This window comes from Zootoca vivipara, chromosome 2 (genome assembly GCF_965207765.1).
Source record: "Zootoca vivipara chromosome 2, rZooViv2.hap1.1, whole genome shotgun sequence".
NCBI lineage: Eukaryota > Metazoa > Chordata > Lepidosauria > Squamata > Lacertidae > Zootoca > Zootoca vivipara.
The window spans coordinates 95546132-95561665 of NC_142584.1; the positions used below are offsets into that span (position 1 = coordinate 95546132).

The window sequence follows — 15534 nt, forward strand, 5'->3', positions numbered from 1 at the left end:
ATGTCCGGGGGTTCCTGCCTTTCCCCTCCACTACCTCATCCTGAGCTCTGTCGGGGTGAAGTCGGTCCAGTCTAGTTGCAAGGCGCCGGCCCATGAGTAGTTCAGCTGGGCTCCGGCCCGTCGTTGTGCTTGGGGTGCTGTGCTGTGCTAGAAGAAATGCGGCAAGGCGGTATTCCCAGTCCCCTTGTGTTATGCGGCGGAGGCTGTCCTTGGTGGTCCGCACCATGCGCTCCGCTTGGCCATTGGTGGCAGGGTGGAATGGTGCTGAGCGGATGTGGCGGATGGCGTTCTGCGCTGTGAAGGTCTGGAACTCCTCTGACGAGAATGCGGTTCCATTGTCCGAGACGAGGGTGTCAGGGAGCCCGTGGGTCGCAAACAGCTTACGTAGTACCCGGATGGCTGCCGCCGTAGAAGTGGACGGTACCAGTGCGACCTCCAGCCATTTGGTGTAGGAATCCACCACTATGAAGAATGTTTTTCCCTGGAAGGGGCCAGCGAAGTCCACGTGCAAGCGTGACCATGGATGTCGGGCGGACTCCCAGGGCTGGACTGGGGCCCTTGGGGGATCCGGGCGGGATTCTTGGCAGGTCTGGCAGTGTTGGACCCAGGCCTCTATCTCTCTGTCAATCCCCGGCCACCACACATAACTCCTGGCAAGGGCCTTCATCCTCACTACCCCTGGGTGTGTCTCGTGTAGTGCTGTGAGGACCCTTTTGCGGAGGGGCTGGGGAACAACGACCCTGCTTCCCCATAACAGGCACCCCTTGTGGGCCGACAGTTCATGTTTGCGGTTTGTGTAGCCAGCGAATTCTGGCCCGGGGCTGCTGCTGGGCCATCCTCGCCACACCCAGTCCAGGACCCGGGAGATGACCCTATCTTTTGTGGAATGGTGCGCAACTTCTTGTGCCTGAATGGGTCGGTCGGGAAGCAGCTCCAGGGTCATAACCTCTTGCGCAGGCGCTGGGTCAGGGCCTGTTTCTGGTAGTGGTAGCCTGCTGAGTGCGTCTGCGTGGCCCATCGCCTTCCCAGGGCGGTGGATTAGTGCATACTGGTAGCCGGCAAGGAAAATTGACCACCTGAGGACACGTGGAGACAACACTTGGGGGGTCTGCTTCTCGGGGGCAAACAGGCCAAGCAACGGCTTGTGGTCAGTCACTATGGTAAAGGGCCGCCCGTACAAGAAATCATGGAATTTTTTTACGCCCTTCACGATTGCCAGACCCTCCTTGTCAATCTGTGAGTAGTTTCGTTCGGCTGCAGCAAGCGTCTGGGAGAAGTATGCCACCGGCACCTCTCTTCCATCCGGGAGTTGGTGTCCCAGGACAGCGCCGATGCCATAGGGAGAGGCGTCGCATGCCAGCACCACTGGCAGCCTCTCGTCGAAGTGTGCTAAGACCGAGTTCGAGACGAGCAAGTCCTTGACTGCCTGGAATGCGGCCCTTTGTCGCTGGCCCCACACCCAAGGGGCCCTTTTATCTAGGAGTCTGTGTAGGGGCTCCGCTACCGCTGCCTTATGGGGAAGGAAGGCATGGTAAAAGTTCAATAGTCCCAAGAATGACTGAAGTTCGGGCTTGCTCTTGGGCGCTGGGGCCTCACAAATGGCCCGTACCTTGTCACCGGTTGGATGGACCCCTTCTGCGTCCACCTTAAATCCCAGAAAGTCCACCTGCGGCACTCCCAGTAAACACTTTTCCCGCTTCACCTTGAGGCCCGCCGTCTGGAAACGGTGCAGGACGGAGCGGAGGCGGTCCTCAAATTCCTCTGGTGTGGGCCCGGCGATCAGTACATCATCGAAGAAGGGGGTGACGCCAGGAATCCCTTTAAGGAGAGAGTCCATTAGATTCTGGAATATGCCTGGTGCCACGCTAACGCCAAATTGCAGCCGCTTAACTCTGAATGCCCCTCTGTGCGTCACAATCGTCTGAGCCTCTGCTGTGGCTTCGTCCACAGGCAACTGTTGATACGCTTGGGCCAAGTCCAGTTTGCCAAAGATTTTTTGACCCAGCCAGGGTGGCGAGGACATGGCTGACCACTGGCACTGGGTATGCATGGGCCGTGAGAGCCTTGTTTATGGTGCATTTGTAGTCTGCACAGATGCGGACCGAACCGTTAGGCTTGACGGGTGTGACAATTGGAGTTTCCCAGGGGGCGTTGGGCACCGGCTCCAGCACTCCTTGCTCCACGAGCCGGTCCAATTCCTCGTCTATGCGGGGTTTCAGGGCGAACGGGACCCGGCGGGCCTTGTGCCTGATGGGTCGTACAGCGGGGTCCAGCTGTAGGGCAATGGGGGGTCCTGTATATCGTCCCAATGCCCCATCGAAAACCCCTGGAAACTCTTTGCATATGGCGTCCACGTCCACTTGTAAGCTAGTGCGGTTCACCCCGGTAACGGCTAGCCCCAGAGGTCCAAACCATGCCAGTCCCAGTAAGCTAACGTAGGGGCCCTTAACTACCAGCAAGTCCAATTGTTGCTTTCGCCCTCGATATTGCACCCTGAAGGTCCCCACCCCCATAGTAGGGACCTTACGTTTCTGGAAGTCCCGGAGGGTGAATGGGGCCGGCCTTAGTTTGGGACCCCCATTAGGGCACAGTTCCCTTAATGTTCGGGCCGAGATTATGGATAGAGTTGAACCCGTGTCCAGCTCCATGCGGCATGGGGCTCCCTCTATCTGTACCTCTATATAAATTTTCTCTGTGCTGGGATGGGGCAACTGGAATACCTGGTAGTCCGTGATCTCCGTCGAGTTGCCTTGGTGCATGGTGCCGTGTGACCTGGGGCTCCTGGGTCGGTCATCTGATGCTTGTCGACGGGTGAGTCGAGCCCGACACACCCGGGCGATGTGTCCCAATTTTCTGCACTGCCTGCACTCTGCGTTGCGGAAACGACAGGTCCTCCTCTCGTGGTTCTCCCCGCAGCTTGCACAGTTCCCTCCTTCTCGTCGAGGCTGCTGTGGTGTGTGTGCTGCTTGAGTGCGCCGCTGTACTCGGTGTACTTCCTCCCTGTCAGATTCGGATTCGTCGGTGAGGTCTTCGTGGTAGACCCTCGGTTGGGATGGCGGGGCCGGTCGTGCCTCTTGCGTTGACCTCTCGGCGGCTTCGGTTGCCAGGGCTTCCTCCAGAGCAATCTGGAACGTGAGGTCTTTTTTGGCGTAGAGGCGTCGTTGCAACATCTCGTCCCTCAGGCCACCGACGAGGCGGTCACGAAGCATGTTCTCCAATTCTGAGAAGTTGCATAACCGGGCGGCTTGGCGGAGGGAGGTCACAAACCCAGTTATGGTTTCCCCTGGGGCTTGCCGCTTTGCGTAGAAGGCATTTCGGCAAGCTACCACCGAGGGCTGTGGTGAGAAGTGCTCCTTCAGCCGTTCCATTATTGTTTTGTAAGAGACGGTAGCGACATCTCTAGGTGCAAGGAGAGCCCGGGCGATTTCAAACGTCTCCTCTCCACAGACGCTGAAGAATGTCGCCCTCTTCATGGCATCGTTGGTGACTTCTTTCGCTTGCAGGAGGAAGTTGAAACGGGCGGCGTACCCTTCCCAGTCTCCTGATGCTGGTTTGAATGGCGAGAAGCTGCTGTCGGTTGCCATTCTGGGTTCCTTGGGTCCTGGAGCTGAAGCCTGGATGCACGGTGCGATGCAGCGGTGCAGCAGGTGGCGGTGCTGCGGTGCAGTGCGTGGTGGCGGTCAGCTCAGCAGGATCCCATCCTCGTCGCCAGTGAAATATACTCAGAGTCAAGAGTGAATTTCATGCTCTTTATTCAGCTCATAGTCATCAAGGAGGAGAAGAGAAGACGAATGGCTCTTTTCCCCAAACCATCTGCTTATATACATTATTTACACAATGGGCCTTGCGTGATTGGCTACTTCAGGGCTACACCTGTGGGCCAATTATATTATGGATTGACTTCTGCCTGCAGCCTGATTGGCTGCTCCTACAGGCCAATCAGGTAGCAGATTCACTTCTGCCAGCCGCCTGATTGGCTGCTCCAGCAGGCCAATCAGGTTGCGGATTCACTTCCACCTGGAGTTGGATTGGGTAGCTCCCGCTGATTGTGAATCCTATTGTTCTAGGATTCAGCTCAGTACATAACATAAACCATATGGCCACTTTAAGGCAACAAACAACAACAACAACAACAACAACTTATTATTTATACTCCGCCCATCTGGCTGGGTTTCCCCAGCCACTCTGGGCGGCTTCCAACCAAATATTAAAAACAGTACAGCATCAAACATTAAAAACTTCCCTAAACAGGGCTGCCTTCAGTTGTCTTCTAAAAGGAAAATAATTGCTTATTGTCTTGACATCTGCTGGGAGGGCGTTCCTTGCTCATTGACTATAAGGACAGGTCCATGAATCCAGTGCACACAGTCCTATACTTAATAAGGAGAATGTTATATACTATAAGGAGAATGTTAGCCGCTTTGAGACTCCTTCCGGTAGTGATAAAGAGGGATATCAAATCCAAACTCCCCCCCTCCTCTTCTTCTTCTTCATACTGTAGTAGTATACTTGTAAGCTGTATACTCACACAGAACATATGTGTCTGCATCTGTTGAGTAGGAGACCTATGTAATCAGTGCTGATTACAGCAGCAGGGGACAGCAGTAACTATGCAAAGTTAAAGTAGGTTGCAAATGGCAAAAAAAATTCACTGGCTACAGCTTCTAGAGTTTGATATTGCATAGGGCTAGAATTGAGTCACTGGACAGCCTGGCTGCTGGCGAATACTGCTGTCCAAGCCCAAATGCGAGGATGACATTGCTGGGAATGTCAGCAATCTTGGGCCCACCATGGCACAAACTGATACTGCACAACCATCCTGAAACATGAGTGCAGGTGCCCCCAAAATGACAGCCCAAGATCCCTCCTAGGGACCCCTCCAGTGAGGAGCAGGAAGCTGGCTCCTCCATTTACCTATGGATCCAGTCCAATCCCTCCAGTGCTGGCAATGAGAAGTTCTGAGGGGGATATAGAGTGATGCACTTAAACCAGTGTTTCTCAAGCAGTGTGCCTCCAGATGTTTTGGGACTACAACTCCCATCATCCCTAACTAGCAAGACCAGTGGTCAGAATGATGGGAGTTGTAGTCCCAAAACATCTGGAGGCACACTGGTTGAGAAACACTGACTTAAACAACCATAAAACAATGTTGCTTTGAGAAAGTCGGAAACCTTGAATCACTGGGCCCAATGGCGAATGTGTATAAAATTTTGTCCTGGCCTCATACGCTATGGAAGGGTGGGAGTTCTGACAACCACAGTGTCAAAGCCAAGCCTCCTATTTATGTTCTAGGCATGGACCAGTAGGAGAACAGTCCACCCCAGGTCCATTCCAAAGCTACCTTCCCAGAAGCTACCCTGCACAATGCAGCTGGCAGGAAGCTGTCCCAGTAAGCTGCTGACTGCACACCAATATAGATTCCACTCATTCTTATGCCCCCTCCCACCATTGCTTCGTTAGCATTCATTTTTGGAGCATCCTGGAGTAAAAATTGCTTCTGCAGTGTGCTTTTAAGAAATAAAAATCAGCAACGGAAGAGGGCACAGTTTGTAAGTTCAGCAAATTGAGAATAACTGAGCAATCAAAACTTCGTTTTTGTAGATGCTCAACGGTAGCTGCAGAGGTCAGTGAAGTCAAGAAGGATGACCAGGTCTGGCACTGTCATGTGTTAGTAGTGAGACCAGCTCAGGATCTAACATGTCCTGGACCACCTCAACCCCTTCCCACTCACAGAACACCCCATTTCAGGGATTTGCCTTGGCTTCTATCAGTAGTGATCGCCTCCATACCACAGTGAGAAGGATTTTGATTGCCCTGTTAGTGTAATTTCATAGAATTTGGACTTGGAAGGAACTCAAAGGGCCACCTAGCCCAACCCCCTGCAATGCAGGAATATTTCTACTTGCCACATTTGTTATCAATACGGAATATGATTATGATCCTTTCAGCTTGCTTTTAAACAGAATTCTTCCAACTATAGGCCATGCTGGTGACCGTATGCAACGGCAGCTCTATGTTAAGACCTCTGACTTTCCAAATATCTCACACATCTCCTTGGGTAAGCAAGGTTGTATAGTAAAAGTTCACACATATTCATAATGCCATATGCTGAGCCAGCTACTTGCCATCAACACACGATGGTCTGTTCCGCGTCGTCCCGGCCACTTTCCCAGGTAGACAGGAGCATTTTACTGTTTGTGATCTCTCTTCAATCCGATTCTTATTACAACATCTGTGTGCTGCTATGACTTCACATGTCCCTCCTTCTGGCAAGAAAGAGAGAAGATGGACACCATGATTAGGATGGAATACTCTGGATAGGTAAAACAAAAAGAAAAGAAACCCCAAACACCTGAGCGTGATACTCTCTGTCAGTCTTCACCCATCTGGTTCCCTCCAGATGTTTTGGCCCACAACTCCCTTCAGCTCCAGCCAGAAACATCTGGAGGACACCTGGTTGATGAAGGATGTGTTATATCTTGGTAGGGGGAAAAACCCAGAATTTTAAAATGTTATCTGTCTTGACCTCAACACAAAAGACGACAGTGGCGACACGTGGACTAATTAAAAATGAGGGCATAAATGTATATCTTTGTGTATATCTTTATAAGTTGCTGCGAAGCGATATTCAAGAGTACAGTCCATATAGTATCAAAATAAAATTCATCCAGTGATATAATTTGAATGCTTAGCGATATCTGTCAATGCAAATAATAGCAAATCATAGACAGTGATCCAGATAATGACACTGTTTCGACAAGGTCTTCCTCAGTGTTCAACTAATATATATATATATATATATATATATATATATATATATATATATATACACACACACACACACACACACACATACACACACACACACATATATATAATATCAAGGACAATAACCAGCATGAACAAGGTTCTCAATAATCAAAAACACAAATTTTCATCCAATACAATAAAGGTAAACAACACAAAAGTAAACAAAATAAGAGCATACCTCAGAAATATATACAGTCAACTTCTAAGGAGCAGTGGTCATAAAACTATGTAACCACTGCTACCCAAACCAAGGTGTTAAAAGTCTAATAGACACCAAACCGACCACAGGTGACTCTCCTGCTAATCATGAAGACACAGAACATTTAAAGCTACAGACCAGCTCTGATTTAAGATACAGAAATAAAGATGCATGACCATACAGTTAAATAAAAACAATTCAGGTCCAACTCAGAATTCAGCCCTTCTGGATGGAGCGTCTTGAACATAAAAATAAACTGGGATTCCTTTTGACTTAACCGTTTTACATAGTCACATCTGGTGTTTGCAACTCTCCATATGAAGAACTATGAAGAGTAAATCTGAGTCTGAATGATTTTTGGATAAAAAATGTTCGACAAGAGGTGCCTCCAGAACCACATTTCTAAGATATACATTTATGCCCTCATTTTTCATTGGTCCACGTGTTGCCGCTGTTGTCTTTAGCCTGCAGTTCGCAACACAGGGGTTAGTTGATTTATTGTTGACCTCAACACAAACATCTCATGACACACATTTCTCCAGAGCTCTAGATCCAAGAAGAGATGCAGAGCGGGCGAGAAAGGACACTACCCCCCTCCAAGTTCATACAGCTGCCCATTGCAGTGCCACATTTGCATATAATAGTGACTTGTGCCACTGCAAGTGAACTAAGAGCTGAGCAGCCAACTTCCCAGCAAGCTCACACTTCTCGCTTAAGGTTAGATCTGGCCTCCCAGCTCTATTGGTTTCAAACACCAATAGCACAATGTGTTGACATGCAAGCCTTATTTTGCAAACTTAAGAAGTTTTTGATCTCACACTTGTATGTGAAATACAGGAAAATTAAGCAGGGCACAGGGTTTTTGCACCATCCATAAATTCTTTGTGACCCAAGTTCAAAATGCATTAAGCACATAATTGCTAGGTGATTAGGAGTTCGAATATGCTCTGTTGCAAGTATTTGCTTGCATCGTTGGTTTGCAGCACTTAAAAAACAACAAAAGACAAATCTGCAACACGTACAAAATGACCTATGTACACAATGACCACTTAATTTGCAAACAAAATGAATTTGTCATTGAAGTTGCTGAAAAAGAAATTGGATTCATTTACACAGTGTTTTTTTTTCTGGGGGTACGCAGGGGTACACATACCCTTAAATATTTTTTGAAAGGAAAAAAAAGGACTGCCTTTATGTAATTAATTAAAATGTAGTATCTTCCCAGGACACCTTAAAAATAAAACTGCATCAAATATAAAGCAATATATATAATCATAAGAGCTACAGTACAATGGTCTTTTGAGGCTGCAAGGGAGGAATCACTCTGTCGCTCAGGTCCTATTTGCAGGCTTCCCACATCATCCGGCTGGCCACTGTGAGAACAGGGTGTTGGACAAGGTGGGTCACTGGCCTAATCCAGAAGGACTCTTGTGTTCTTATGCCAAATCCTGCCATTTCATTTCAATATACCGACCGCAGACGGTTGTTGCAATTTAAGAATACAGTGGTACCTCTGGTTATGAACCTAATTCGTTCCGGAGGTCCGTTCTTAAGCTGAAACCGTTCTTATCCTGAGGCGCGCTTTCGCTAATGCTGGGACAAAGTTTGCAACCAGGAGCAGCTACTTCCAGGTTAGCAGAGCTCGTAACCTCAAGTGTTCATAATCAGAAGCGTTTGTACAGAGGCAGAGAGCAGATGGGGGCGGGGCTGGTGCGCGTTCTGGGGGCGTGGCACGTGTTCTGGGGGCATGGTGCGCCATCCGTGGGGTCGTGGTGCACATTCTGGGGGCGGGGACCGGGCGCCCAGCACGGGGTGTGTGTGTGTGTCGCAGCCACGATGGCACCCTCGGGATTGCGCTGCCCGGGGCGGAGCGCCCCCATCTCCCCCCCTCTTCCTACGCCCCTGCATTTGTAACCAGAGGTGCCACTGTAAAGAAAAGAAGCCACCATCTTCTTACTAAAAGAAATCTTCAGCAAAAATGTTTTTAGAGCCTGCCTAAATGATACCAGTGACTTTTGTTTTTGTGTAAGTAGCTTTTTATTTATTTATTTATTTATTGGTCATTCTCCCTCTGTGTGTTTATCTTTCAAAATTAAAAAGTTTGGAGGCCAGTCTTAGTGGGGGGGGGAGGCTTAAAAATTTATTCTAAGCTCAAACTAGGGAACGTTCAGCTGGGAAATAAGCCTTCACTAACATTATCAGATTAGGGAGCCAGGTGGCGCTGTGGGTTAAACCACAGAGCCTAGGGCTTGGTGATTAGAAGGTCGGCGGTTCGAATCTCTGCAACGGGGTGAGCTCCCGTTGCTCAGTCCCTGCTCCTGCCCACCTAGCAGTTCGAATGCACATCAAAGTGCAAGTAAAATAAATAAGGACTGCTCTGGCGGGAAGGTAAACGGCGTTTCCGTGTGCTGCTCTGGTTCGCCAGAAGCAGCTTTGTCATGCTGGCCACATGACCTGGAAGCTGTCTGCAGACAAATGCCGGCTCCCTCGGCCTATAGAGCGAGATGAGCGCCGCAACCTCAGAGTCGGACACGACTGGACCTGATGGTCAGGGGCCCCTTCACCTTTACCTAACATTATCAGAATCAAGAAGCTGACAACTACTCTTCCCAGACTCTAGGGGCACTAGAACTCATTTCTCGCATCTTTTAGAGTTGGAGCCTCTGGCATTGCACATTGTTCTGAATGCAAATTTAGAAGGATTTTCTAGATCAGGCACCCCCAAACTTCAGCCCTCCAGATGTTTTGGACTACAATTCCCATCATCCCTGACCACTGGTCCTGTTAGCTAGGGATCATGGGAGTTGTAGGCCAAAACATCTGGAGGGCCGCAGTTTGGGGATGCCTGTTCTAAATAAAAACTGATTATTAATATTTCTCTCAGTCCTGTAGTGCAGTAAATGTGCTGCAATGTGTTTGGAAGCTTTGTTCTGGTGGGGAAAGTGCTGTTGTGCCCGGGGCTTGCATTTAGGCTTCCAATGGACATCTGGTTGGTCAGTGTGAGATGCTGGAGTAGAAGGGGTCAGTGGTCTGATGCAGCCTGCTCCTCTTGTATTCTTAAAATGACTGTGCCCTCAATTAAAAGCATCTCAGTCAAAATTCCAAGAGTCGCCAATCTCTTCCTGTTCCCTTCTTGCTATGAGAGACCTGAATGGAATAACAGGGCATAACGGTGATGGCCTTTTGTCTAGCTCTCTGCACTTTTGCCTCAGAAAAGAGCTGCGTCAGGGCCGAGTAAATATGTTTCTGCACCATACAGGAAACGGCTCCTCTTGATGAGAGGAATTAAATATTAACAATGGGGTCCATTGTGCCTTCTTCAGCTTGCAAGCTCATCAATACTGAGCCCCAAGAGTACATGACCTAAGGTCTTTTACCTTAGCAGACATTAACCAGCTTTGATTGACTCATCCCTGAAAGCCGAAGGTTTGAATATTTAAAATTGCATAAAGCTTTCCCACACATTAAAGGGTCATTCTTAGCTGTGAGTCTCCGTGTGTGACATTTAAAATGGCTGGATTGGCTTCAGGTACTTTTTCAAAGGCTACTTTGTCAACAGAATATTGCATCAAAATGAGGTGTGCGGGGGACCAGTCTGGTGATTGTGACACGAATGGCATTGGGGAGATACTCCCTAACAGATACTCTTTGCCTGATTGATTGATTGAAATGTGTGCTTTGCAGCCTTGAACTAGGAGAGCCTCTAGAATCCTCCTTAGTACAAGTCCAGTTTAGAAATGAAGAACCCCCCAGAAGAGAGATCAGAAACCCTTGAAATTACCCACCACCCACAAAGCAGATGGAGAAGACAAACAAGTCTCCTCATGGTCTTCTCCCCTATGGTGAGATGGATAATATTTCTATGCAAATTATAGTAATTTAAATTTCAAATTTTGCATCTGCACATATAAATCAGTACTTGGAAATTTTATGAAAATCTCTGTCCCTGCTTTGACTTCTTTCCCACATTTCTGGCTAACCCCAAATTGGCCACAGTGAGTGTTTCTTATTATTGCACCTTTCATTCAAAGATGGAAACTGCACCACCAGACTCTAATGTAGCTCTGCTGTCCATCACACCTCCAAGGAGCTTTAAGGTAGTGTGCATAATTCTCCTCCTCCCCTTTTTACCCCCATGACAACCCTGTGAAGTAGGTTAGGCCGAGAGTGAGTGACTGGCCCAAGGTCACCCAGGTTGCTGACTGGAGATTTGAACTCTGGTCTCCCAGGTCCTAATCTGACACTCTAACCTAGGCATCCCCAAACTGCGCCCCCCCAGATGTTTCGGCCTACAACTCCCATGATCCCTAGCTAACTGGACCAGTGGTTGGGGAAGTTGGGAATTGTAGTCCAAAACATCTGGAGGGCCGAAGTTTGGGGATGCCTGGCTTAGGCTGAATCTAAATATGTAGCTGTGATCACTTTGGAAATGAGATGCCAAGCCAGAAGGGGGTCTAAAGAAGAAAAAGTTGTTGGAGTATCATGCTGAATGCCTCTGTTGAGGTACGGGGTTGCTTAGCTATGCACCTGTGTTGCTTAGGTATGTTTAAATATTCTTTCATTTCATTTTCAATGCCTCTGGTCTCATACGTGTTTGTTTGCAACAGTGACGGAATGCAAAGCCTATTGTAAAAGAATGCACTGACACAGATGAAGGGGCAAAATAAAGATTTTATAAATGTACATTCATGTTTATAGACTTTTAAAAAATGGATTATTGACTCGACTCTGTAGCACTTTCCAAAGAGTCATTATAGTATCTGTCATAAATGCATATTTAGGGACCTGTACAAAAATGTGCATTTATTGACCTCATAGGTTGTAACCACACTAAAAGTTTAAATCATTGTCACGAATGACAGGGAAGGCGCCTTTGAGCATTTTATGGTCTACTGAGCCATTTCAGCTTCTGGCTGTGTTTTGTAAGTAAGTTGGAGACCATCTATTGACTTTGGTTGCTTGGGTGGCAGGGGGCAAGGGGGGGGGAGGCAGTTTGGCCCTTACAGAAGATTCATCGGAAACATGTTGAAAAGTATAATGACTTTTCATAGAAACTTGGCTATTCATTACATTGTACCCCTGGGGACTGGGGATCTTCCCTCCATCTCACACACTGCACAGAAACTAACAAACTGGTGTCTGTGATTGGAAAAGGGACATTAGAACTGACACACCAGGTCAGGCTGAAAGGCCATCTAGTCTGGCATTCTGGGTGGAATCCAATTGGTGCCCTGGTACTCAGCTTTTGGTCCGGTGAGCATCTCTGTCGATGGGAGAGGAAGGGGGGGTGTTTGCCAGATCTTTTGCTCATATTCACACACCTGCCCCCTCCATTTACACACACACACACACACCTGTTCTGGAAGGGGAAGGGCATTAGCAAAAACATAACATTCTGCTCTTTTTCCATTTGCAGAGGCATCTGCTAGAATCAAAAGCCCTACCCTGGGTGCAAGGATGCCAATTGGATTCCGCCTTCCGTTTCCAATGATATGCCTTTACAAAGCTTATGAGAAAGGGAAGAAGGTAGTGCCTATTCCCTGTTCTTTGACATCAGCTACGTTTGCTGGCATATGTGTGTATGTGTACATAATTGCATGCATTCAGGAAGGTGTAATTTGTTGAGAAAGAAAGGAAATCTCTGTGGCTATGTGCAGAAATATGCAAGTGTGTTTGTCTTGGATCATCCTGGTGGTCAATTTCAATCTGGTGATGTTGTCTGTGTGAAAATTCACCAACACCGCCCCCTCTCCCAATCATCTCACCTCCTATATATTTACATTGGGGTGATTGTTCCTCTGTTTTGGGGAGGTACTCATCCATTCCCCTCCTTGTGGAATTTTTCTGGCCTACAAAATACCCCACCATTTGGGTGGGTGGGAGAGAGAGAGAGAGAGAGAGAGAGAGAGACTTAGGGCCCACCACCAGCACATTCCTCCATTGTCTCCTGAGACAGATAGATGCCAACAAGGTGGATAAGGTCAACATAATTTAAAGTAGGCACAACATGGGTGTGGACAGAACCAAGCCTTCAGATAAGGATGCAAGCCACCTCCTCCCCAGTCCTTGCAGTGATCATTTTATGAGCAGAGAAAGGATGATAATTCACCGCTCAGCTGATCTACATGGTAGGGCAGGGGGTGTGCACAAACGTGTGTGCTTGAAAGTGTGGGGCAGTCACACCCATATTTGGTCATGCCCACTTGGAAAGTGGCCCTCAGAGAGCTGGCTGGGCTGAATGTGGTCCTTGAGTTTAAAAAACCTCGTTATGCATGCACACCTTCCAACATTTCTCCGATGAAAATAGGGACATCCCATTCCATAATGAACATTTTACTATTTATACCCCACACATCTTACTGGGTTGCCCCAGCCACTCTGGGCAGCTTCCAACATATATATATATAATAATAATAATAATAATAATAATAATAATAAAAAAACATAAACGTTAAAAAACTTTCCCATACAGGATTGCCTTCAGGTGGCTCAAGAGTCATACCCTCCAACATTTCTCCAATGAAAATCGGGACATCCTAAGGTAAAGTAGGACATTCCGGGATCAAATAAAAAACCAGGATGGCTTCTCTAAATCAAGGACACCCCTGGGAAATATGGACACTTGGAGGGTCTGTGGATACCTGGTCTAGATGCAATCATATTCCACTTCTGCCTCCTTTCTGTCAATTCATGCAGGCGTATCCAACAATTTCATCCTACAAAAACATTTCCCCCTTCCTAATTTGGCCACTTGACTTTCTATCTTCTGGAGTAATTTCAACACAGATATTTTTCCTTCTGCATACTGTGTTTGTTCAGATACTGAAACAGAAGCATGAGGGTCATACACCCACAAGTCCATCACTAAAGGACGGACCATTTCCTGAGAATGATTTTGTTTTAATTGGAGGTGAAGACTGAACACCTGAAAATGGCAATTATGCCTCTGTTACACAGTGAAATATTTTACCCCTAAATGAGAACCTTCTGTGTGCAGCTGTGATATAAAATATCTCATCAACAGAAGGTTTGGAGCACATGCCTAGCTGAAGCCAAGAGTCATTTCCTCATCATATGCATTTTTTTACATCTCCCGCTTTGGTTCAGAGCTAGTAACAGCAGCATATTTTGTATTTCAGAATTATAACATGCCCAGTCTAGTAGCGGAGCCAAGCCTGAATGGTAAGCAAACTTTCCTCCTATTTTTTTTATTTTTTTTAAAGTCCTGATTTGGGTGATACACTGTGGAAGTCATTAACTATGACTCAGGTAGAAAAAAACATAGAAGTTCCTCCTCCTTTTTTTGGGGGGGGACAGTGATGGCAATTTAATAGCATTTGACTCCACTGAGTTACATGGCACTTCCTGCGGCAATGAGAGAGGTTGTTTATCAAAATGATAAACAAGTTTTCATTTTCCTTCCTTGGCTGCATGAATATGATCAGAAGTCTAAGGCCATCAAGAATCCGCTTATTCTGGCCACCAGGCAGACATTAAGCTATTCAGGACCATCTGTGCTTGAAAAGAGTTCCACTTAATGGACCTTCCTAGGGCAGGTCGGTCGTAATGAAGGCATGCGGGTGAGAAAGAGCGCACAAGTTGAAGCAGCAGCTAGTTGAAGCTCCTTGAATTTATAAGTAGAGGCCGATGGATTCAAGAGGCAAAACATGCTTTCCATTTGAATACTCATAAAGTATTATGATAACCCTTGATTCCATTTGTTTCAGTTCTGACTTGGATGCATCACATTAGCAGCGATGCAATAGCATGGGTGGATTTTATCTTAATCGGTTGTACTTAAAATACTGGAGGGAGGGGGAAAATTAGAAGAATAGCCTAGCTCAGAGTTAGGTACAGTGGTACCTCTACTTACGAATAACTTTACTTACGAATGTTTCTACTTACGAACGGAGCTCCGCCCGCCATCTTGGATGCGGTTTAGATAGGATTTTGTCTACTTACGAATTTTTAGATAGGGTTGCTTCGACTTACGATTTTTTTTCTCCCAATGCATTCCTATGGGATTCGACTTTACAATTTTTTTCGACTTACGAATGTGCGTTCGGAACGCATTAAATTTGTAAGTAGAGGTGCCACTGTAGATGCAGAGCCAGTCCTACCATTAGGCAGGTTGAGGCAGGTGCCTCAGGTGGTGGATGCAGAGGGAGGGGTTCAGGAATGAGGTGGTGGATGGTGCAATGTAACCCAGTTTGGGTCCCTTATAGCTTGCTGGCTTCAGAAGGAGGACGTCCCATTTGTGCATGACTAATAGTAAGTCTGTTCTGTCCCGTTTCAAATTGCACGTGTAGATTAAAATTAAAACGTCTGGAGAATTCCTTAAGGGGAGAAAGCCCAAGTTACTTACAAGTTCATAAAATGGTCCAAGAGCTGCCATTAATTTCCCCATCCAACACCAGCCACTCTCCCATTGTAACTCCCCACAATCAGCTTCATATGCATGTAAACTCACCAAGATATATAAGGTTCTGGAGACTTTTACTGGGGAAAGTGGTGAGCAGAGGAAA

At 47.3% G+C, this 15534-nt stretch overlaps 1 protein-coding gene across 2 annotated transcripts in view; it reads right to left on the reverse strand.

Moving 5' to 3' along the window:
• TAFA1 (TAFA chemokine like family member 1) overlaps positions 1-15534 on the reverse strand; it is a 344452-nt gene that overhangs the window by 58686 nt on the left and 270232 nt on the right. Inside the window, exon 3 of one of the 2 annotated variants that reach the window (XM_088662433.1) lies at positions 6126-6263. In XM_088662433.1, coding sequence (XP_088518559.1) covers positions 6126-6263 — 138 coding nt within the window. Of the gene's footprint in view, positions 1-6125; positions 6267-15534 lie in introns of both variants that reach the window. The other variant, XM_035106695.3, reaches the window with a different exon arrangement.